The sequence below is a fragment of the Acartia tonsa genome, chromosome 7 (assembly GCF_053477335.1).
Source record: "Acartia tonsa isolate MP-2025a chromosome 7, ASM5347733v1, whole genome shotgun sequence".
In the NCBI taxonomy this organism is placed as follows: Eukaryota; Metazoa; Arthropoda; class Copepoda; order Calanoida; family Acartiidae; genus Acartia; species Acartia tonsa.
In genome coordinates, this window is record NC_137266.1 from 51,849,023 (window position 1) to 51,875,599 (window position 26,577).

Consider the following 26,577-nt stretch of genomic DNA (forward strand, 5'->3'; position numbering starts at 1 on the left):
CAATATACTAACCCAATAATTACCAAAATCCAAGAATCTTAAAATATTTTCAGTTCTCGACTTTAATGCCACCTTTCATGTCGTTTCAGAATATATGTTCAAATGGTACCTCCTAGTAGAATCCATGCCATTACTAAAATGCTAAAGAACATTTTTCTAGCTCATCTGTTGCCAATTTTAGAGTTATTGTCTTGTAAACTAGGTTGAAACTTCGACGTTTTTCAGTTCTCGATACATGACTTTAAAGTACAAAGGGATCCTTGGTTTGACAATTTTTTCAGATCTCAGACCACAGATGGGCCAGAAAGGCGTTCTATATCTTTTTAGAAATGGCAGGGCAAATGAAAGGCAGTTACCGTTTGAACTTATGGTCTAAAATGACAAACCGGTGCCCTTAGGACAGCTTAAAGACCGGTAACCGATAACCTTAATGTTCAGGTTTAAAGATTAATTCTTCGCGTATTTTTGAAAAATCTTGATTTTACCTTCTACCACTTAGAATCAAGATAGAATCAAAAAATTTCATAGTATTGCTTATTCTTATGTATAGAACAGGTATTTGAACCGCGACCAAAATTTTTTTTTTTTGAAATTACCTAATGGACATACTTACCTTTTTAGGACTTTATTACAGAGTTGCTTCGCTTATTCCATTATACTTTGTTGTTCCAGGAATCAATATATCAAAAATCAGATCAATCGGATGATTAGATCACATAAAAATTTGTTGTTAAAAAAGTAAAAAAATCAACATGTTTAAAATGGACGTACGGACATTTTGGTGATGATTATAGAGTTGCTACGCTTTCTAAATCGTACCTAACTATTAAAGGAATCTCCATGCAAAATTTGAAATCGATAGGACAATTCTAACATGCCTAAATTAACGAAAAGAGCTATCCGTTACGGACGGACGGACGTACGGACGGACCGACCCTAATTATAGAAAAGCTTCGCTTTTAAAAACTTAGTTATTTCTTTAGACCTTATAACTCAATGAAACAGTTTTATAACCGTACTATAAACACATTCATCATGCGGCCAACGGGACCAACATTTTTTTTTCATTCTAAACATTTGTATAGTCATATAAATTGACTTTTTGATTGCACTTTGTTGATTATGTTGATATGATAAAGGCAAAAAACGTTAATAATTTTAAAATTAGCTTTTTTTGAATATCAAAAATAGTAGCGTAAATATTATAAACAGTTTTTCGCGAAAATTAAAATGAGAAATTGTAAGATTATAAAGAGTTTTGTTAGCCCCTAGGGGCCGAAGGCCGCGGCTATTAAAACTGGTATTAAACTTATGATTTTTCATTTTAATATTCGGGAAAAATTGTCCGTAATACAATGCTATACATGGTTTTTAAGTATGGCTTAGAACCGGTTCTAATCCAGCGGATATTAATCGGTTCCAAAGCAATACTGGAAAAGGAGATTACCTGAATTTTTTTCCAACCATACAATAAACTGCACAGTTCAGACTGGGATTCAACACTGAAAACAAATAATTATTTAATTAACGACTTTGAACAGTAATAAATGTATAAATGTAGATGCATAACCCATCTGTAAATTACGCTCTGCTTCTTTGTAGCGACTTGTGTTACAAATTTCATCTTTTGATGTAACACGTTATGTATCTATTTCTTAATATGTTTAGTGAATACAAATGATAAAGTTAAATTTGTAGTTTCTTAATTTATTGAGTAGTAAAATTGCTACACTCGACAGTAATAATATTCCCCACGCTATTGGCTGATGCGTAGAGACCAAATTGAAAGTCGGCATAGGTTCCTCGGGACAGTTATTTATCCCCTTCCCCCTCTATTGTTTTTACTCTAATATCTATCTTAACACTAACATTTAAATTGTAAATGGTATCTACTGATGTATTATAATGAAATATATTTCAAAGAAAAAAAATCTTTATTATCGATCATCTTATTATCAAAATAAATTAATGAAAAAATCTATACAAAAAAAGTCAAATTGTTAAAGAAAAATCAGAGCTATCTTTACTATCTAAACCAAATAAGGTCAAACTAGCTGTGTAACTTTTTTTTTACATAATATTTAAAACAAGGTTGACTATATTATACAATTGCAAAATTTACACAATATTTTAATATACAACATACAATTTTTTTTTATTTTAGAAATAACATTTTCTAATTCTCATTCTTATTGTCCGTAAAGTGTTAACACAGTATAATTTATAAACTTTGTAATTTCCCCCAACTATTTTTTCTAACTGCGCCTCCCACAATACAAAGATGTATAAAAGTGATAAATGACACGCACTACATGCATGGATATGGTTTGGTTGGTTTTTATATTTTAGGTAACTATACTTGGTGTATGGTGGGACCATGCATGTGATAAAATGTAATAAAATGCCGTTTCTCGCGATCGTACGCGGTCATACGCAATGTTGGAAGGGTTACGCAAATTTCAGATACAATTTTTCGCTATTTCTAAAAGATGCTTGAAAGATTATTTAATTTGATACGATAAAAAGATGATTTATCATAAATCTGAGATCTAAAAGTTGCGTCACACTTCCAACATTGCGCATGACTGCGTACGACCGCGAGAAACGGCATTTTATTACTTTTTATCACATGCATTGACATGCATTAAAATATAAAAAACCAACCAAACCTGAATTTGATACAGATATAAGTTTTTTTTCAGTCTAAAATCAACTTTTCATTGTGTAACATATCACCATCTCATTAAACAAAAGGTGAAGACTTTTTCATGGACGCCCTATAAATTTTCAGTTATAAAACAAAACAAAAAATATTCTTGAAAGTTGAAAGAATAGTTATTTATCGTTTCGTATGGTTACTAAATGTCTAAATATAATGTACTCAAAATTGTTATAAACTGTAGATAAGACACTTGCGAATATTGGTACCATTAATTTGCCTCTTAGTTAGATAAAAAGTATGCATTTTTAATATTTTTCTCTTGCTTCAAAACAAATTTCAAATTGAGTCACCAAAAATGCTGAACTAATTTTTGTTTAAAGGAATCCTTTTTTTGGAGCTAGATAGTGCTTAATATCTAATTTTCATCGCCTGTCATTTATTGGGTATAGTCCCTTTCGTGGCAACACTCCTTAAGGGGCGATTCTTCGTATTTTCACAGTAGATTTTCTCTTATTTCTATTAAAAGCCATTTCAAAAATACGACGAATCGCCCCTTAAGGGGCGTTGTCATGAAAGAGACTATACCCAAACAAGTTTTTGTTTACACTGCTAGCATTCTTCGTTCTTGTCTCTAAAAAGCAATTTATATGATTAAAAATAGAATTGTTTCGTCGTTGCAGAATTGGACATAATCATCATAACTTTTAGAAAATGGTAGAGGAATCTGACAATCTGAATCTGAATACCTATGAACGCGAAAATGAGAAAAAGGTATCTTAACAAAAATTCTTAAAAATCATAGCTACCCTTTTTGCCCCTTGTTTCCATTGATAAAAAAGTACAAATTTTTATCAGTTCCATTGAAATGGTATCAAAACAGGATTGTAACTTTCCTAATACAATCCAGAGATCTAAACAGATAAGACCAATAGTAAGTGTAATTTACAAAATTTGTATTATAACATTGTGTATCATCATTGGGAATAAACATTAATTTATCGCCATTGTCTTATCCCTTAAGACCCCAACTTATTTTTTTTAACACAAATGTTTCCTTATTAAGATGAGACACAGAAGGGCCGCCAGGGAGATTAAGCAAGCTAGAAGACAGCATCAAGTAAGCATTTAAAACATTTCAATTTTTTGTTATTTGAGCTTGATTTTTATCAGTTTTGAAATTTGTGTACTACAGAGGGTACTTCAAAGTCTCTCCTTTGTTGAGAAGTTAAATAGAAACTAGCATCTTTCAAACAACCTTGGAACCTTTAATTGAATTTTGATTGGTTATCCAAACGTTTCAACCACTAATTGTAATCTACTTAAGGGATTATTTTGTGTATCATCATGGGGGATGCACATCAATTCATCGGTCATTGTCCCTTTATATCTTAAAACTAACTTTAACTGTCCATCTTTTCAGTAATGCTTTATTTAAGTGTTTCGCTTATTATGGTTGTTTTCATCCTTGTTAGTTGCTAAGCTTCTGTATAATTTAAAATGTCCATTCGTCTGAAACGTTTTGTGTGATTTTCTAGGCTCAAATAAAAGATATTTTTACATTTTTTACCCAAATATTTACTGTTTTTGGTCCGATTTTAAAATTAAATTTCCCGTTGTTGCGATTATCCAATATGCAATTGTAATGTTTTTGACCGTTAGTCTGTCAGTCATCATACACATAACTTTTGCTACTTATACATTTTGTAATTCTTGTTCAATTTCAGAGGTTTCAGGAAGGCGGTGGGAATCGTCCAGCAAATGCCGATGCCGGATAAGCAAATTTGAGAATAGCATAAAAGGCCAACCAATTAGTTTAAGAACCATTCTTATCTTAATACAATAATTTCCATTTTTGTACTATTTAAACTTTTATGATTTAGTGTTTTTAATAAATTTAGCAGCAAAATTGACCAAAATGAATTTTTGTTTATGATTTATTATTTATGTTTTTAGAGGTCCTAGGACAATTATCGGTGTGGACAAACGTCGGAGTGGACAATTAAACTAAATTAACCTATTTGAAACAATCTTATGGGTTTTTATATGCCTAACCCCTGCGGGGGGGGGGGGGGATTATTGGTATATTCATATCTTAACCTAAAATGACCTGTATAGAAATACTTAATCAACTTAATATTTCAGACACTCCTGTGTTTGTCCACTCCGATGCTTGTCACTCCTGCGTTTGTCCTAGAACCTTTTCAGAGATAATGCAAAAAAAAAATAAAGATATCTTAATGGATAAGACAATGGCTGATAAATTAATGTACATCCACAAAGATGATATAAAATTACCATTTCTATTAAATACCATAAATGGTTGAAACGAATGGACACTCAACATAATGAACCAACCAAAATTCAAATAAAGTCCCCAAAGTTGTTAATACAGCATATAGGAAACATTATTCTAAAACTTTTTAAAAACTATTCTAAAATAAGTAATAACGCTATCGTATTCGTTGGCTCAATTTTTATTGAATAATAATTGGTTCATTAAGTTGAGTTTCAAAAAGCTTTAACCACTAACTGTAATCTACAGAAGTTGTAATTTTGTGTATCATCATTGGGGACGTAAATCAATTTATCGGCCATTGTCTTATCCTTTTAGATCCCTGTTTTAAAATCCTATAAGAAGAGAGTTAAACCAAATTTATAGTTAAAATATGCATAAAATAAGCTTTAACTATCACCTATATTGGAAAAGGAGACCTAATCTATAATTACAATCATGTAAGACAATATACTGTTTGTTTCAGAGATCTAATAACACACAAATTTACCTCTTCCACAGATGATAATCATTTTGGATTTAATTATTTATAAAACGTTGGGGACTTGGAAAAACAGCCCAATGTCCTCTCCTTCCATATGAGAGAGTTTAAAGAAGTATTACAACATTCATAATTAGCGATGATAAAATTTATTAAAAGTTATCGAGTTATTGCTTCCGACAACAAATATCTTTAATAGTCTCTGAGAAAATCACAAGTTTCCAATAACTTCCTGTAGCTTATGAGACTGACGGAACAAGAAAAATAGAAAATATTGGTAATCTTTACTAAAAAAAACAGCCGTCTATCTTGAAAATCAGCTGAATAAATGTCTATGTCCCATGTGACGGTAATAAAACAAGGATGACAACATCCACAAAAGCAAAGCTCTCAAACGTTAGGACAAACGGACATTAACATTTGTATAGTGTCAGAACTGAATATAGAAAAAAAGCTATCCGTCTCGGACGGACCGACCCTAATTATAGAAAAGCTTTGCTTTTAAAAATATGTTCCAATATGCCGCAATGTATATTATAGGCAAACCCGCGACCGTGGCTCAACACGTAGCGCATCTGCTCTTCGTCGGGAAGGTGATAGGTTCGAATCTCGGACCAACACCGCGTCATAACTAAAGACGTTAAAAATCGTTCCTACTGCTGCTATGTCAGATGCGCGACATAAATAGTTAGAGTAGGGGGAATGCCTTGGCCCAAAAACAGGCGCAACTCGTTACCATGAACAGTTGGGACTTCTCAGACAAAGGTCGTGCATCACAGAGAGTTGGTTGTCTGTTGGATGTTACTTAACCTAATATCCTTGGGTGTTTGGACAGAAAAGGGTGCGTACCAGTCACCCTTAGTTCTCCTGGATTGCTGGACCAGGACCTGGACAGTACATCAAGTCAATAAGGTCCTTGACTGCAATCCCGCCCGTATGAGGTAATTGAAGGAAGGAAATATTATAGGCTACTGTACATTATTTCTTCTGTATGTAATCATAAAATAATCAGGGATCTAAAGGAATAAGACAGTGGCCGATAAATTAATGTACTTCCCCAAGGATGAAAATAACCCCTTATATTTATTACAGTTAGCGGTTGAAACTTTAAGACACTCAACTTAATGTACCATCCTATCAAAATTCAATAAAGGTCACCAAAGTTGTTAAGTCAAAGAATAAGAAATTTGTATTATAAAACTTTGGTGACTAGTGCAATAAACAGCCGATTGTTCTCTCCCTCCCTGCCAAATATTACTCATATATATCATAACAGTTACTCCATAACTAGTATATCTGTACGTCCAAGCATCCTTTGCATGTCACTGCATAAAAATGTTTTAACATGTAAGGTTTCGTGATTTTTAATTTCAGTTTATTTAATTCTTCTATATTTTTACGGAGGGGGACAAAGTGTCTCAAAACTCAGCCATGTGACGTCATAAAAATGAGGGAGATGAGAGGAGAAGTGGGAAAGAAAACCCATAAATAAGAGATAGATAACACCCCATTTTTATGACGTCACATGGCTGATTTTTGATAACTTTGTCCCCCTCCTATTTTTACAGTTTAATATTTTTAAAAGCGAAGCTTTTCTATAATTAGGGTCGGTCCGTCCGTCCAGATAGCTTTTTATTCGTTAATTTAGGCATGTTAGAATTGTCCTATCGATTCCAAACTTTGGTGATTCCTGTAGTAGTTAGGTACGATTTAGAAAGCGTAGCAACTCTATAATCTTTACCAAAATGTCCGTACGTCCATTTTAAACATGTTGATTTTTCTACTTTTTTAACAACAAATTTTTATGTGATCTAATTATCCGTTTGATCTGATTTTTGGTATATTGATTCCTTAGACAACAAAGCGAAGCAACTCTATAATCAAGTCCTAAAAATTTAAGTGTGTCCATAATATTATCCTGTATCAAGCAGTTTTTCAATAAATTTACTTACAATTTTGCTTCGACTCTTATACTTTTATTTTCTGATTATTCAGTTCTGACACTATACAAGTGTTAATGTCCTTTTGTTTCATTGCTTCGCTTTTATGGATGTTGTCATCCTTGTTTTTTTTTACAAATTCGCTACTTGGATAATTTTACTTTCTTTAAATTTTTTCAAATGACAATTTTTGATATTACTTCGAAAAACTTTTTAAAATGTTCTACAATAAAAGAAGTAGTTCATACACCTATACATGTAAATTTTCTCATATTTTTCTTTTCACGCTGCATTGTTCAAACTTTTGATCTTTATTACTTTTTCTTTCTCTTTCTAACTTTGAGTTTAGTCCCCAAAGTTTTATAATAACTTTTTTATATTCGTTGTATCATAATTTTTTTTTATAATGCCATAGTTGGCTTAACAACTTTGTGATTTTAGTGAATTTCATTGGTTGGTTAAGTGTTGAGTGTTCAAACGTTTCAACCATTAATTCTAATCTACAGAAGGGGTGATTTTGTTTACTATCATTTATCGGCCATTGTTTTATCCCTTAAGATCCATGATTCAGACATCTTTTAACTTTTTATCTTCATTACTTTTTTCTCCTTTTTATAACTTTCAGTTACAACTGACAGTTATTTTATTTAGAATATTTCTTTGCATTTTACCTACTGAAAATCTAAATATCTGAATTTATGTTTTTAAAGGCGAATCTTTTCTATAATTAGGCCCAGACCGTCTGTTCGTAACAGATAGCTCTTATCGTAAAGGGGTAGTTTCATGAAATGCATTTGAAGTTTTGAACTTAATTAAGTGAACCGCATATTTTTTCCTGGTAAATTGGTTAAACAACATTTATATGGCATATATTTGAAAGAATTTCAATTTTCTACCACGTAGTTTTTAAAATATCAAGACTTGAAAATCGTCTTTTTAAAAGCGAAGCTTTTCTATAATTAGGGTTGGTCCGTACGTCCGTCCGAGATAGTTAGCTTTTATTCGTTAATTTAAGCATGTTAGAATTGTCCTATCGATTTAAAACTGTAGCAGTTAGGTACGATTTAGTAAGCGTAGCAACTCTATAATCGTTACCAGAATGTCCGTACGTCCATTTTAAACATGTTGATTTTTTTACTTTTTTAATAACAATTTTTTATGTGATAAAATCATCCAATTGACCTGATTTTTTGATTACTGATTCCTATTACAATAAGGTACAATATTATGAGCGAAGCATCTCTATAATCAAGTATTAAAAATGTCAGTATGTCCTTAAACAGAATTCTGTATTTAGGAAGATTTGCAAAAAAATTACGCATAATTTTGTCAAACCTTATATTTTCATATTTTGTATATTCAGTTCTGACACTCAATAAAAGTTAATGTTCGTCTGTCATATCGTTTCAGAGCTTCGCTTTTATGGATGTTGTCATCCTTGTTAAATTGCATATATCACAAAAAGACGATTTTCAAGTCTTGATATTTAAAAAACTACGTAGTAGAAAATTTAAATTCTTTCAAATATATGCCATATAAATATAGTTTAACCCATTAACTAGCAAAAAATATGCGGTTCACTAAATTAAGTTCAAATGCATTTCGCGAAACTACCCCTTTAGACATGTTAGATTTGTCCTATTGATTTTAAACTTTGCAAGGTGATTCCTGTAATATTTATGTATGATTCAGAAAGCCTAGCAACTCTATAATCGTTACAAGAATGTCCATTGATTTTTACAACAATTCTGAATGTGATATAATTATCTTATTAGTCTGAATTTTAGAACACATATTTCTAGGACAACAAAGTATAATTACTTCTTCTGTAAATTACAGTGGTTAAAACGTTTGGACACTAAACTAAATGCACCAAACAATCAAAATCCAATAAAAGTCTCCAAGGTTGTTAAGCTTACGGATAAAAAATATAATTATTAGACTTTTGGGGACTAGTGTAATAAACAGCCCAATGTCCCCTCTCTCCCTGATCTTGGTGGACTGTTATGATTTTCAAAGGATGAAAAGGATCTTAATGACATTTTCTTCTTTTATTGTGTGCAGAAAAAAATAATGTAAGGTGTGAGGGGAAAAAATGTAATAAGGTTGTTTGCAGGCTACCAGAATACAAAGTAGATTTTTGGTAGCGAAGCTATTCTTTAATTCTAAATGTCCGTCCGTCTGTCCGTAACACACGAAATATGAAAAACAAGATTTTCTCAGCTCCTATATAAGATAGAAAGCTGAAACTTCTTGTCAACATTCCCATTATTATGAGCATAATTAACTAAAAAAATCTATGCATATTTTTTAGTTGTGAATCTTCTTTATCAATAACCCCTCCGTCCGTCTGTCTCTCTGGAAAATTTGACGTGCAAGACAGGTTTTCTCAACATTAACCACTAACTGATTAGTTAATGTCATTGGAGTCTTCGAATTTTCTATACAAGAAATGGGATTTTGTCAGCTAAAAAAAGAAATCAATGCCGAATAAGAAGCTATCTTTATAACTCACATTGACCGTGTGTACGTCAACTCACGTTATCTGTTTGGCATAAATTAATATTTACTTATTTAATGATGAGCTTTACAACTTTTAGATGATGTCATCCTTGCCATTGATGTACTACAGTGCGCTCTTGAGGTTTCAGACCGTATGGTGAATTATTATTTGTTTTGTGCAACTCTTTAAAAATTATTTTTTAGTATACACTTGAATGTAATTATAGTTGCACATTTTTATTTACTTTATTTCACTAGCGGATGCACCCAAAGATGCCTATGGAAGCATGTAAAATATTTTCTTTTCAATATGTATATGTTAAGATCAGCTGTTTACCAAAACTTTTTTTGTCGAAAGATTGGGTTAGTTATGTTTTTTTTTGCATTTTATCTTGGGTGGGTGGTGGTACCCTTCCCTAAAATAGCTATAAACCTTCCAAAGACCTATGAGAGGCTACCCTGTAGAGGAGAACTATATCGTTTCAGTGATTAGCGAGATCTTTTTGCTAGACAGACAGACATCCTGTTACTTTATTATAAGGTTATCTAAAATAAAGATTAATCCTTTAATCAAATTAAAAAGACATTTTGAATATTTTGAATAGAGGGAGTGGACAATTATAAATTACTTTGATACCCAAAGTTCTTATTCGTTGGCTCAAAAACTTTGGATACCTTTGTTGAATATTGCTTGGTGGGTTCCTAACTAGTAATGTTGATACTATTTAGCAAATAATTTCAATCTACAGCATGGGTAATAGTCATCATTGGGGATGTATATAAATAATTAAACATTATCTTACCCCAACCAAATGTCAAATTGGTGCTCAAATTATGTATATTGCTATCCTTGTTTTTATTATGACAAAACTATTGTAATGCAGTCCTACCAACTTTATTATTTATATCATAATGATTTTTACAGTTATAATGCTGTAACTATAAATTTTTAAGTGAAAAATAGAAAATAGTCTATGAAAATAAGAAATCTATGTAAAAAATAAAGGTCTATAGTTGAGCTCGAGTTCATTAGGTAGCTAAGTACGATTTTACCGACTTAAATACTATTTTAATGATTGTTATATAATTCAGGGATATAAAGGGATGAGACAATGCAATGGTGGACAGCTTGATGTACATCCCTAAAGATGCGCAAAATTACCTTTTCTGTAAATTATTATTAGTGGTTGAAACGAAATAATAACGTTATTATAAGATTTGGGAATAGTGTAATAAACAGCCTTATGTCACCTCCCTCCCTGAATAGAATAGCTTCGCTACTTGAAACCTTACCTAGTAGTATATGGCTGATATATAATATTCCACATTGGGTAGCTATATCTAATTTTACCGACTTGTACACCAGTTTAATGGTTGTAGCAGAATAGATTTGCTACTGAAAACCTTCAGAGATATACAGGAATAAGACAATGGCCGATGAATTGATGCATATCTCCAATGATTGCAACTTCTATAGATTACAATAGGTGGCTTAATCATTTAGACACTCAACTTAATGAACCAACCAATAACAGTTCAATGAAAGTCTCTATAAGTCTCCATGATAAGCCAACGAATAAGAAAACGAATCATAAAACTTTGGAGACTAGTGTGATACACATCCCAATGACTCCTCCCAATACCCAATGATGATACATAAAATTGCCTCTTCTGCAGATTACAATTAGTGGTTGAAACGTTCGGACACTTAACATAATGAACCAATTAAACAAAATGAAGTTCCAACTAATAGGGAAACATCGTCTAAAACTTTTGGGACTGTTGTAATAAACAACCCAATGTCCCCTCTCTCCCTGTATAAAAACCTTACCTAGTAGTATATGGCTGATATAACCAAGTATAATATTCCACATTGGGTACCCGTGTCCAATTTTACCAGCATCCATGCACGTCCTGAATAAAAAAAACATTTATTAACGCGTTTCATAAAAATTTGGCTGCAGGGAAGCATAGTTCACATTCGGGACAGTAAATCACATTTGTAATTTCATAAAAAAAATGTTTAAACAGGAAGGATGAGAGGAGAAGTGGGGAAGAGATGGATAATAGGCGTATTTTTATGACGTCACGCACACATGACACTTTCTGCTTTCCCTTAATAATGAATGTAATACCATATTGCTACATTTTTATCTGTATAATCATACCTATATACTATAATCATTACCTTATGTCCATTTAAAACATACTACTATTTTTAGGATATAATTATCCTATACATCTAATTCAGTTCCTAGGTTAACAAGGTTAAACATCTTAGTGAATTTCAATAAATGTAAAAATATAGTTTGTCCTTATACTTTTAGATTCTGCTTATTTGTTTGTACTACACTGTGAATTTTAAAGCTTCACTTTTATGAATGCTGTCATCCTTTTTTTATCTCTTTTAGGAAAAAATCTGGGAGAAATTTAAAGGTTTCTATAAGGAAGTAATAACTATTTATTTTTTCCCAGGGAGGGAGGGTTCATTGGGGTGTTTATTACACTAGTCGCCAAAGTTTTATAATAACGTTTTCTTATTTGTTGACTTAGCAACTTTGGCGACAGTTTTATTGGTTGGTTTATTAAGTTGAGCATTCAAACGTTTCAACCACCATTTGTAATCTACAGAAGGGGTGATTTTGTGTATTAATGTTGGGGATGTACATTAAATTATCATTCATTGTCTTTTGCCTTAGATCCCTGATTGAGTTTTTCCTCTGCCCTATTTCCTATTTATTATTACTCTGGTATCTTTAATTGTACAGTATTATTTGTCATTCATATTAAGAAATCCAACACAAAACAAGGATGACAACATACATAAAAACAAAAGCTCAGAAAAAATTGTAGAACATAGAACATGACTTCTAAATAAGCAGATATTAATGTTTAAGGTATGGACGAACTATTTTTTCACCACTATAAAAGAATGAAGTTTTGTTTAATCAGATAAAGAATTGCATTCATTGTTTTGAATGAAACGTCATAAAATTTTTCTTCACTTTTTGTTGGTTCATGTTTAATTGTATGGTGCAGAAGTTCCTTTATATTCTTAATGAATAAGATTAAAAACTTTTTATAAGCGCAGTTACTTCAGGGATATAGGGATTCGAAAATTGATAATTAATTAGATTTAAAAGTTCTACCTCAACTGGCTTTAAAACCAGATTTATGTAGAAAAATTACTGCAATTCAAAAAGACGAAAAAAAGTCCCTCAAAAATCATCAAGTTACGTCATAAAAGTGAGGGATTATCCTTCTCTTTTGTAGGGGATTTCTTTTCCACTCCTCCTCTCCTCATTCTTCATTTTTATGACGTCATTGAGAGACTTCTTTCGTCTTCGCAATCCAACTAAGGCAAACTTTAATAAAGGGGACTAGGCATAAACATTTGCAAGTGGGGTCTAGCACCTTCCAGTAGTCTTTCTAAATTATTTTTGCATTTATTTTAGGCAATGGACATTTTCATTTTCAACTTGTTTTTATGAGAAATACTTGATTCAAACTTATATTTCTTTTACATATGTGGTAAATAATTTTACTCAAACACTTGACTTACAGATATCTGAGGTGGATTCTGAAAAAAATTTGCCCCACTAATTGCTTAGTGGGGCAAAATTGTTTTCGTGAAAAATCCATCAAAATCACATTAAAAATCTACAAAAATTAAACAAAATCATAGATGGGTTATTACCATAAGATTTTAATCAATTTTTGTAGATTTTTTTATGTGATTTTGGAGGATTTTTCACGAAAACAATTTTTCCCCACGTCTAAAAATTTAGGATGAGAAAAGAAGACGGCAAGGAAACCCTCCAAAAAGAGATGTATTTTTATGACGTCACACATAACACTTTAGGCTTTCTTTATTTGAAGAACGACAATCAAAGACACATTGAACTCAACAAAATGTTTGATATACAAAAAAATTTATCCTTATGATAAAGTAAAAGGATCTTTGCCTGTGTGTCTGTTTGTTTGTACCGAAGGATCTCGGTAACCGCTGAACCGATCGGGTTCTCCTTAACAGGTAGCTTCTCATTTTCCCGAGAAGGTTTATAACTATTTTGGTGGAGGGTACCACCACCCTTCCAAGAGAAATCGCCCCTAGAAAAAAAATCAACCCCCCCAATTTAAAATTTTTTTTAAAATAAAATTAAAAATAGGGAGGGAGGTCACCCCCCCTTTCCACCAAAAAAAATGTTTTTTTATTTTAAAATCTATTATAATAAATTGGATTATCAAATTCGACTTTCCCCTCCTCAAGTGCCACTAGAGGCCTCTAGCCGCTAGTACTTTATATAATAGAATAAGTGATACCTGAGAACGTCAAGAATAAGAACATCATGCACAGTCAGAATACACCTACATAAAAAATATTAATAGTTATTTATCGCATCGTATTATAGACAGCTTTCCCCGGATATTAAAATAAAAATTCCCATAAGGGTTAATATTGATTTTATGATTTTTATGATATTACAGGAAAATTTATTGTAATATGATGCTATACTTGATACTTCATCATTGCTGAGGACTGGTCTATAATACAATGAGGACCAGTCTTCTACTGCTGAACCGATATGGCTCTTCTTTGTATAATAGCTTGTAATAGGTACTACCTACCTCCCAAGAAAAATTGCAAATAAAAAAAAACCTCCCTAACGTTTACTTAAAAATATATAAAATGGGGACAGGGTTAGTTTCTCCCCTAGAGGCCTGTAAAATTAAAATATTATATAATATCATATATCAGTTGCACCCTTTAGCATGAACAATATATACTGTTTTTATTATTATTATTTTTTGATTATTTTCAGAGAGAGAGAGAGAGAGGGGACTATGGGAAGTTTATTACACTAGTCCCAAAAGTAATATAATAAAGTTTTATTATTCGTTGGCTTAACTACTTTTAGGACTTTTGATGGTTTTTGATTGGTTGTTTTATTAAGTTGAGTGTTTAAATGTTTCAATCACTAATTGTAATCTACAGAAGGGGTAATTTATTGTATTAACATTTGGGATGTACATCAATTTATCAGCCATTGTCTTATCCCTTTAGATCGGTGGATTATTTTATTGTTTGTATAAATATATTATTGATAAGATAGATTAACAGCTTGGGAATAATATATGCACAACAAAGACAGGAATCTCAAGGGATAAGACAATGGCCGATAATTGGATGTTCATTCCCAATAATGGTACACAAAATTACCCCTTCTATAGATTATAATAAGTGGTTGAATCATTTAGACACTCAGCTTCATGAAAACCAATCAATGTTTAAAGTCCTCAAAGTTGTTAAGCCAACAAATAAGAAAACAAATCATAAAACTTTGGGGACTATTGTAATAAACAGCCCCTGCAACAAAGGTATGCATTCACTTCCGCACATTATAAAAAAAGAATGGCTTTTTAACAACCTTGGGGACTTCAGTATATTATATATATATATTTATTTTGTGGGGGTTGGTCTTACTATATAGTAAACAAGGATAACAACATCTATAAGTAGCGAAACATAAAAAACATGGATAAGAAAAAGAATAAGGTGAAGGAGAATTAAAGAGCATTTGTTTAAATAACATTTGGAATAATATAATAGCTTCTCTACTAAAAGGGACAATTTATGCAGTTGTAATAAAATGATACATTTGTTAAAGGATATTAATTACATAAACAAGAATATAATTAATCTTGTGAATCTAAGAAACTAGCATAAATGATAAAGTAACAGGAATACTATCTGTCTATCTGTCTGTATTTATATTCATATTCTAAGATCCTTGCAATGGGATAATTTGTGATGGGAAAGTTTAGGCTATTCTGTTGAAAGAAAGCGAAATAGTTTTTCTCGTATTCATTCGATGGAACCGGTTCTCATCCATACGAAAAAACTATGTCTAGCATCGTATCATATCCAGCTTTCTACGAATATAGAAATGTACAATCATAAGATTAAAATCAGTTTTTTTAGCCGGTGCCTTCGGCACCTCGGGGCTAAAAAAAGTAGTTTTAATCTTATAATTGTACATTCTATATCCGCGGAAAGCCGTTTATAATACGATGCGAGAAATAACTAATCCAATGTCCCCTCCCTCCCTTCTGGCAAATAATATGTTGCATACTATAATGATAAATATAAACAACACTCCAATGTCCCCTCCCTCCCTGTATATAATATGTTGCATACTATAATGATAAATATAAACAACACTCCAATGTCCCCTCCCTCCCTGTATATAATATGTTGCATACTATAATGATAAATATAAACAACACTCCAATGTCCTCTCCCTCTCTTCCTGCAAATAATATGTTGCATACTATAATTATAAATAAAAACAACACTCCAATGTCCCCTCCCTCCCTTCCTGCAAATTATATGTTGCATACTATAATGATAAATAAAAACAACACTCCAATGTCCCCTCCCTCCCTTCTGGCAAATAATATGTTGCATACTATAATGATAAATATAAACAACACTCCAATGTCCCCTCCCTCCTCTCTGGCAAATACTATGTTGCATACTATAATGATAAATAAAAACAACACTCCAATGTCCCCTCCCTCCCTTCTGGCAAATAATATGTTGCATACTATAATGATAAATAAAAACAACACTCCAATGTCCCCTCCCTCCCTTCTAGCAAATAATATGTTGCATACTATAATGATAAATAAAAACAACACTCCAATGTCCCCTCCCTCCCTTCTGGCAAATAATATGTTGCATACTATAATGATAAATAAAAACAACACTCCAATGTCCCCTCCCTCCCTTATATAATATGTTGCATACTATAATGATAAATAAAAACACCACTCCAATGTCCCCTCCCTCCCTTCTGGCAAATAATATGTTGCATACTATAATGATAAATATAAACAACACTCCAATGTCCCCTCCCTCCCTTCTGGCAAATAATATGTTGCATACTATAATGATAAATATAAACAACACTCCAATGTCCCCTCCCTCCCTTCCTGCAAATAATATGTTGCATACTATAATGATAAATATAAACAACACTCCAATGTCCCCTCCCTCCTCTCTGGCAAATAATATGTTGCATACTATAATGATAAATAAAAACAACACTCCAATGTCCCCTCCCTCCCTTCTGGCAAATAATATGTTGCATACAATAATGATAAATAAAAACAACACTCCAATGTCCCCTCCCTTCTGGCAAATACTATGTTGCATACTATAATGATAAATAAAAACAACACTCCAATGTCCCCTCCCTTCTGGCAAATAATATGTTGCATACAATAATGATAAATAAAAACACCACTCCAATGTCCCCTCCCTTCTGGCAAATACTATGTTGCATACTATAATGATAAATAAAAACAACACTCCAATGTCCCCTCCCTCCCTTCCTGCAAATAATATGTTGCATACAATAATGATAAATAAAAACAACAATCTATTCATTTTGTGTACATACAATCCAACATGCTAAATTTTGTAGATTAATTTTGTATTTATGTAAGAAAATCAATTTTTGCATGATATAGTAATTTCATTATGCGAATAAAATGAAAAATGTATGCCCTTTCCTACGATAATTCCAACCAATAACATGCCAAGAATGTACCTCCACTGTTCTCATATTGGCAGATTTAGAGAGTATGTCTCTAGATTATATCAATTATTATTCACAAAAAATGAAGAATGTCCAATAAGTAGAAATGTTGGCTATTATAAAAATATTAGCTGTAACATATGCACGTTATAATAATTTATTACGGAGAAAATCCTTAATGGACACCACTAGTATAATTACAAACAAATAACCAAGAATAACAAGGATGAAAACATCCATAAAGATAATCATTACGAAGAAAATCCTTAATGGACACCACTAGTATAACTACAAACAAATAACCAAGAATAACAAGGATGAAAACATCCATAAAGATAATCATTTATTACTGAGAAAATCCTTATTGGACACCACTAGTATAATTACAAACAAATAACCAACAAAAAGATAAAGATATACCAATATAGAATAGATATTTATCGCATCGTATTATAGACAGCTTTCCATATACTGTACTTTTGTCGAATTTAAAGTGCTATAGCTCCGATATGAGAGGTGGCGGGGGGGGGGGGTAAAAATCCCCTGCCTGTTTACGTCATTGTCCTGGAAACTAGGGGCACAGTCGCTATTTATTAAAGAGAGATAAATAGACAAACATTAAAAAAGAAAGATTGAGAAAGTTATAATTATATGATGATGCAGACAGGTTTCCAAGGATATCAAAATCTTTTTTTTTACAGATTAAATCCAATTTTGGTAGCCCCGATTTGTTTTTACATCATCAAATGTTAGCAAAAGTGTAAATGAATAAAGATAGATAATGAAAATAGGTAATACAGGGATAGAAGGAATTTACCTCCCAAAAATATGTTATATAAAGTAGTAAGGTTGTTTTTTGTCTGAAGCTTAAGATCTCAACAATTAATAAACCGATTAAGTTTCCTAATTTAGGTAAGCTTCAAATAGCACCGTAATGGTTTTGGGCCATTTTATTTGAGACTTAAGTCTTGGGATGGTTCTAAGCTACATTAAAATCTTAATATTGAAACCAGTTTTGTTAGACCGAACCTTCTGCCCCACAAAGCATACGAAGCTTGAATTAATCTTATTATTTTTCATTTTACTATCCGGGGAAAGTTATCTTATAATACAATACGATAAATAGCTTTTCATAAGATAACAATATATTTCATTACTGGTAAAGGCAATTTTCAACAATGGCCTATTTATTACAATAGTCCCCAAAGTTTTATAATATCGTTTTTATAATTGTTGGCTTAACAACTTTGGTGACTTTAGTGAATTTTGATTGTTTGGTTTATTAAGTTGAGTGTTCAAACGTTTCAACCATTAATCTTATAATTCAGAAAGGGTTATTTGAGATGTACATCATTTAATCGGCCATTGCCTTATCCCTTTAGACCACTTGGAAATTTGAGACTGAGAGAGAAGGAAAAACAAATTAATTCAATTAATTAAACTACCTAGCAATAAGTTCTTGGATCTACGTGATATTATGGGTCTGATAGGTTTTTTAGATCTTTTAATACAACTTTTAATAGTTGTGAAGTGATTGTTGAAAGCGATTGTTGTTTATAAAGTTTTTGTGATTTTATATTATAATCTTCCCTCTATTACTTTTTCTCTTTTTAACTCCCTTAGTCCATTTGTCCATACATGATTTTTGAGCTTCGATACTTATGGATTTTATCATCTCTGTTCCCTTGTTGCTGATAGCTGAAAAAGTTATTTATCGCATCGTATTATAGACAGCTCCTTGCGGATACTAAAATGAAAACCAGGTTTATTAGCCCCGGGCTAACGAAAATGGTCTTAACTTTATGAATGTTAGTTTAATATCCTTGAAATATTGTCTGTATTTTAATGCTATACATTATTTTTCAGTGTGGCTGAGAACCGTTTCCAATCCACCGGATATTAACCGGTTTCGAAGCCATAATGAAAAATTAAATTTCTGCATATAGTTTGTGTTCAATGATCAGAAAAATAATAAATGCGATCATGGTAATGGTGTTTATACAATTTTGCAAGTATTGCTTCAAAATAGCAAAACAGTTGGATCATGGAAAGAAAAAGAAGTAGCGGGTTTCGTCGACTTTTCACAGTAGCTTGCGGGGCCAATTGCGAAAATACAATAAAAACAGCTACTTCGATTTCTTTCCATGATCCAAATAGTCAAAAAATATTAGGTAATGAATTATTAGTAAATCATTGACAAGATAGAGTATAAATATCCTAGAATATAAATATTTTTCTCGGTTCTCATCCATACGAAAAAACTATGTCTAACATCGTATTATATCCAGCTTTCTACGAATATAAAAATGTACAATCATAAGATTATGCATACGATGCGAGAAATAACTAGTATAGTATTAAGGAACATAGATCTGAAAGTATATATAAGTCAATGGCAGAGAAATTGATGTACATACATCCCCAATGATAATTCACAAAATTACCCCATTTTTAGATTACAATTTGTGGTTGAAACATTTGGATACTCTTCTGGATTCAATCAAAATTCAAGTCCCCAAAGTTGTTAAGCCAACGAATAAGAAAAAATATATTATACATTTTTGGGGACTAGTGTAAAAAACAGTCCCCTTCCTCCTTGATGAAACCTAGATTAATTTTTATCTTGTATGGCGTTGTTTTAAAAAAATACTTATGGTAATTTTATATTGAAAGAAGAAATAAATATAAATCGTATTTCCATTCTTAGAATTTGATTTAATATATTTTGATTGTTTCGAATAATAATGGTTTAATAAAAACAATTTTGCAAAATAAATAAAAGATTTGTATCTTTGTCTTTTTGTTTTCTTTGATTCATGGCGCAGATAGAGAGGGAAGAATTTGCTGTTTATTACACTAGTCTCCAATAACGTTTACTTATTCGTTGGCTTAACAACTTTGGGGACTTTTATTGAATTTTGATTAGTTGATTCATTAAATTAAGTGTCCAAACGTTTCAACCACCAATTATAACTTCCAGAAGGTGTAATTTTGTTTATCATCATTGTGACGTCAGGCCCAACAACTAAGAACTAAGGGGGGCCAATCTTGTCTGTTCTGTCCAAACACACGGAGTTAAGTAACATCCAATAGACAACCAACCATTTGATTTCGGGATTTTTGTCAGAAATCCTAAAATTTGGCTAAGACATTCCCCCTGCTCTAAATATTAATGTCGCACATCTGACATAATATTAGTAGGTTCCATTTTTAACTTCTTAAGTTATGATGACGTGTTAAACCGATATTTAAAAACCCGTGACGAGTGGTACGTTATGGACGTGGGTTACTCATATTACTTTAAGTTTTATTATGAAGTATTATCATGCCAGGACGGACGGACGGACGTACGAACATACCAAGATTGCAGTGTAGCTGCGCTACTTGAAAAAATGTCATACCTTGATATATTACAGCATAGGAAAACAAGAACAATGCAAACCAAAGTCAGGGAGAGATGCTCATCATTCTTCTAAAAAAGAATAACAGTTATTTATCGTATCGTATTATAGACAGCTTTCTGTGGATATAAAAATGAAAAATTAATAGAATAAACCCATTGTTATTTTTATTTTATTATTCATGGAAAATTGGTATTAATCTTATGATTTTTATTTTAGTATTGGTGGAAAATTGTCTGTAATACGATGATAAACATGAATTTTAAATATGGCCAAGAACCGATTAATATCTGCTAGATCAAAACATGAAGAAAAATCATGTTTTGTACTACAGAAAATTTTCTAAAACTAAAAAATTTTAATAATACCAGTTTTGTTAGTTTTTTTATTTATTTTAAAGTCATCGTAGTAATAAATCTGATTTAGAATTGTCAATTCAATTCATTTATTTTTTTTAAAAATGAATCATCAATTGATGAACAAGTCATTTTCCTAAAACTTGTTACCAAAACTCATATGAAATTCTCTGCGTAAGGAAAAGGAAAATGAATAAGAAGCTTGATAAGTTTTTAATAAAGATTGGTAATTTATAATATTATATAAATTAAAGTATGCTTTATGGAAAGCATGTAGTTTTGTTTATCATCATTGGAGATGTACATAAATTTATCGGCCATTGTCTTATCCCTTCAGATCCCAGTTGATGTTCTGTAGGAAAATGATTAAGAATGCTTGGGAAGTTTTTAATAAAGAATGGTAATCAATAATCATAAATTAATTATGTTATGCTCTATGGATAGCATGTCATGAGTAATAAAGCAAAATTTCCTTGTATTTTTAATAGCGAAGCTTTTGTATATTAACGTCGGCCCGTCCGTCCGTCAATTCGTTAATTAAAACAGGTAAATTAAAACAGGTATAACAGTTAGTTACGATTTAGAAAAGTCCATACGTCCATTTAAAACATGCTGATTTATTTTACTTTTTTTGTAATGTTATAATTAATTTTTAATTTTTGCATGTTATATTTATCCTTTTCATCTGATTTTTGGAATATTAATTCCTATTACCACAAGGTACAATAATATAAGTGAAGCGTCTCTATAATCCTAAAAATCTAAATTCATCCTGAAACAGCATCCTATATTTAAGAAAATATACAACAAATTTACTTACAATTTTGTTTAGACTTATTAATATTCTGCTCATTTAGTTCTGACACTCTACAAGTTGTAATGTTCATTATTCCTGCCACTTAAGAACTTTGCTTTATGGATGTTGTCATCATTGTTTTTCTTTTGAATCATCTTTAGCCTTGTATAAAGTAGTAAATTTTTTGTCTGTTGTTAAGATTTAAGAAATTTCTGAACCACTTTAAAGCCTAGGATATTTTATTTACGTCTTAGGATAGTTTTATGCTATTTCAGTCCATTCTTAGATCATAAAAACACAGAGCTTCTAGATACTAGAGGTGCAGCTACTTGTTGTTAAAAATCTCACCTGTTGACGGTTAGCAACTCCATTAGGTTCACCTCTTCTACTCTGGGCCTAAAAATACATAAACAAATATATATTAAATATTTCATAACATTTAGGAAAAGGCTGTTTTGTCTATAATACAATATTTCTAAAGTGTAGTATTTTTTAATCTTTAAGAAAGCTTTGAATAGGCTCAATTTACACTATAAACTGAATTAGTTTGACAAACGGAAAAAAAATCTTTTATTTGTGCCATTTTAAAACAGAGAAATGGATAAATATATTTTGGAAATAAGATTGAAAAATGCATTTATTTTGTCAGATAGTAAATCGATTATGTCAGAAGAAATCTGTCAATATCTTTCTCATATAAAACTTCACCATGCAAATTTATCTTAACAATAGATGACAACACCAAATTTAGAAGTGCAGCCACTCTTAAACTAAGGTGGTAAGGACCGACGTAAAAAACATTAAAGTACAACCTAATAAAACAGTGGCGTGCAAGTCGTTTTGCCATGGAGGTGCGCTAATCACTTTTTTTACACTCCTTTTTATTTTCAGGGGGTCTATATTAAAGTGCCACCCCCTGTCCGGAGGCGTATAACTATCCACCCCCTTTAATTTATATGTATTAAATGCTTTGCTGAGTTAAACTTGACAAATATAATCATAGAAAAACTGAGATATAAAAAGATAAGACAATAACCTATATATTAATGTGCATTCCCAATTATGGTCCAGAAAATTCTTCCTTAGATCAAAATAAAACTCAACTAAATTAACCAATCAATCAAAATGGGTAGTTTCACGAAATGCATTTGAACCTAAATTAGTGAACCGCATTTTTTTTCCTGTTTAATTGGTTAAACTATATTTATATGGCATAAATTTGAAAGAATTTCAATTTTCTACCACGTAGTTTTTAAAATATCAAGACTTGAAAATCGTCTTTTTAAATTGCATAGGTATATCACAAAAAACCGATTTTCAAGTCTTGATAATTTCAAAACTACGTGGTAGAAAATTGAATTTATTTCAAATAAATGCAATATAATTATAGTTTAACCCATTAGCAAAAAATATGCGGTTCACTAAATTACGTTCAAATGCATTTTGTGAAACTACCCCTTTATCAATAGACCCAAATGTTGTTAAACCAATGTAAAAAAAAGCGTTTTCATAAACCTTTGGGGACTAGGGTAATAGTAGCTGGACAAAGTGTCTCAAAAATCATCTATGTGACGTCATAAAAATGAGGGATTATCCATCTCTTTTTTTAGGGGTTTTCTTTCCCACTTCTCCTCTCATCTCCCTCATTTTCATGACGTCACATGGCTGATATTTGTCCAGCTATGCATAATAAATAGCCCCTGTCTCTTCATTAAATAAATGTACTCACCGTTTGCATGGCTGTCATACGCAGACGGGTCTTTCTGGCAATTCTAAAACAAATAGAATATATTTGTTTTAACAAGAAAAAAATTATTTATTAGTAGCGCAACTCATACTTTTTATAAACAACCACAAATATAAGAAATTTTTGAAGAATTATAATAAAAATTACAATCAGAATCTTAACAAAATATGAGACCTTTTTTAGACATAGTAAAATACAGATGAACGAACGTACGGATTTGACCTTATTTTAGAGTAGTTGAAGGTATCTGAATGGTTTAAACCATTAGGATACATAATTTAAACTCATGGATCTAAAGGGATACGACAATGGCCGTTAAATTGATGTACATCCCCAATTATGATACACAAAATAACCCCTATCTGTAGATAACAATTATTGGTTTGGAACTTGATGAACCAACCAAACTTTAGCCAACGAGTAAGAAAACGTTATTATAAAACTTTGGGGACTAGGTCAATAAACAGCTAATAATTTAGTCTTTGTATTTGCATATCATTGGTCATTTTTATAGGCATTATAAACAGCTTCCCTTTAAGCATCTGGTAAAGTCTCTCAGCCTGTTGTTGATGCTCTTTTATTTTCTCTAGATAAAGTGTGATTTACATTGTTTCTATCTATTTAAAGATTGACAGCTGAAAGGAATTTTTTCTTTAACAAAAAGTTTTAATGACCTTATGTAATTCATATAAGGGTTACCATTCTAAAAACTAAAGAAATGTAATCCTACGTGAAGAATAAAATTACTTAGCTACTTTAAAAGATAAATTACTGAATTTTTTATGTGAAAATTTCCCTCACAATTAGTTCTACATATTCCAATTGATATTTTCACCAACTTATATATATTTCTGTCCTAACCTATTTATGGATGTTTTAATCCTTGTTTTTATATGCTTATGATTTAATAATTGTATTTAAAACTGAATAACTAATTAGTAAATAAGTGACATAAACAACATTTTCTTAAGAGTCATAATATTTTTGATAACTTGTTGCTAATTGGTTTAGAAACAAGGATAATCTATTCACTAAAAGCGTAGCATCTAAAATCCTATTACATAATTTAGTAAGGTATCTTTTTTTTTGTAAGATTTCGGTTACGGGAGAAAAAACCTTCCCCAAAAACTTTTTAAAAACCTAATATTGAAAGAGAGGGTCAATACTCAGCATATCTACCCCCCACCCCCTTACTATCCTCAAGTGCACCTAGAGGACTCTTGGGGCATACCCGCTAGTATGTATGTCAAATATTAGTAAAGTGTAACACAGTGAATAAATCTGAAAATTCAATGTAAAGTATAAGGGACAATCAACATATATAAATAGCAACATTACATATCATAGATTTTTATAAGCATTTTTGCTTGGATGATTTTTTTTGCTTGTTTAGTTGTGCCTTTGATTGTTATATACTGTACGGCAAGAACCACTAGTTACTTTAATCTTGGTGCAAAAACTATTTTTTTTCGATGTAAATTTTTAGCATTAGAGTTTATTCAATGCTACTTGTAATTAGGAATGATATAATCCTTTGACTTAGTCTGTCTCCTGTCTGTTTATATTATTTTTACTTTCAAAGGAATATATATAGTTTTAATCTTTGTCACTTATGAATGTTAAAATCCTTTTTAAAGACGTTTTATTTGCGTTGTCCGTTATATAGTCCATATAGATGTTTTACATTAAAACTATGAAAATTAGCAGCTTATACTAACAACGAAATTGATTCTATAACCAATACATGATTTTCAGCTTGGTGGCAACACTTAGTAGAATTAACGACATTTGACTACCTTTTTTATCTGCCCCCCAATTATTATTTTAGATTTATTTCTCTTGTTAGCTATACCTAATTCTTGTAAAACTGGTAGAGTCAAAAGAACACCGAAAATCTTTACATGTCCGAAAGAGGACTAACGAGGAAGGTTAGAACAAAATTTATAGCATTTAAACTAGATTTATAGTACCAGAGATATGAGGTAGATAGACGCATAGGAATTTAGATAGTTATTTGATGTCTGAATACAAAAAAACAGAGATTTTGATGTATTTACAAAAAGGTTAAGTTACCCAGGGGTGGAGAAGATATTGGGCTGTTTATTACACTAGTCCCCAAAGTATTATAATAACGTTTTATTATTCGTTGGCTTAACAACCTTGGAGACTTTCATTGATTTGAGATATATTGGTTCACTTTGTTGAGTGTCTAACTGTTTTAACCACTTATTGTAATCTAAAGAGAGGGGTAATTTTGTGTATTATCATTGGTTATGTACATCAATTTATCGGCCATTGTCTTATCCCTTTAGATCCCTGAGATGCTTACTGTTTAGAAGAATCTTGCGCTGCTCTGTATATTCTTTAGTTGAGATAGGACACAGCCATTGGAGGTATTATACCCATTATTTAGAGGAATCATCACAAGAAAAATAATTACCTGACTGCGCTGTATATTTTGTAGTTGAGATAGGAGACAACCATTGCATTGGAGGTATTATACCCATTATTTATAGAAATCATCACAAGAAAACTAATTACCTGACTGCGCTATATATCTTGTAGTTGAGATAGGAGACAACTAATGGTGGTATTATACCCATTATAAACAATCTAAAAATCATAGTTCATAATTAAATTCTATTTGATTTAAAAATTATTTTAGGAAAGGATTTAGATAGGATCTTAATGTACATTTTGGTTTTACTTCTTAGATTAATTGACCCGTTTTTAGTAAACAAGTTGTTCGCACCCAGTAAAAAGAAAAAAAGGGAAAGGGGAATTTTAAAAACTAA

The 26,577-nt window shown here is 31.3% G+C and overlaps 1 protein-coding gene and 1 long non-coding RNA gene across 3 annotated transcripts in view; one reads left to right on the forward strand and one right to left on the reverse strand.

Annotated features, from left to right (window-relative positions):
• The window catches only part of LOC145324371 (FMRFamide receptor-like), a 97,558-nt gene that overhangs the window by 8,467 nt on the left and 62,514 nt on the right, over positions 1–26,577 (reverse strand). For both annotated transcript variants that reach the window (XM_080166976.1, XM_080166975.1), the window contains exons 11-17: positions 26,324–26,395; positions 23,765–23,807; positions 22,384–22,431; positions 20,884–20,954; positions 14,202–14,246; positions 11,710–11,792; positions 1,448–1,502 (exon numbers count right to left, since the gene is read on the reverse strand). In XM_080166976.1, the coding sequence (XP_080023102.1) occupies positions 1,448–1,502; positions 11,710–11,792; positions 14,202–14,246; positions 20,884–20,954; positions 22,384–22,431; positions 23,765–23,807; positions 26,324–26,395 (417 nt within the window). The remainder of the gene's footprint in view (positions 1–1,447; positions 1,503–11,709; positions 11,793–14,201; positions 14,247–20,883; positions 20,955–22,383; positions 22,432–23,764; positions 23,808–26,323; positions 26,396–26,577) is intronic.
• On the forward strand, positions 2,707–4,578 carry LOC145324370 (uncharacterized). The gene is made up of 4 exons (XR_013881260.1): positions 2,707–2,754; positions 3,371–3,433; positions 3,726–3,779; positions 4,387–4,578. It is a non-coding gene; the product is annotated as an uncharacterized LOC145324370 (long non-coding RNA).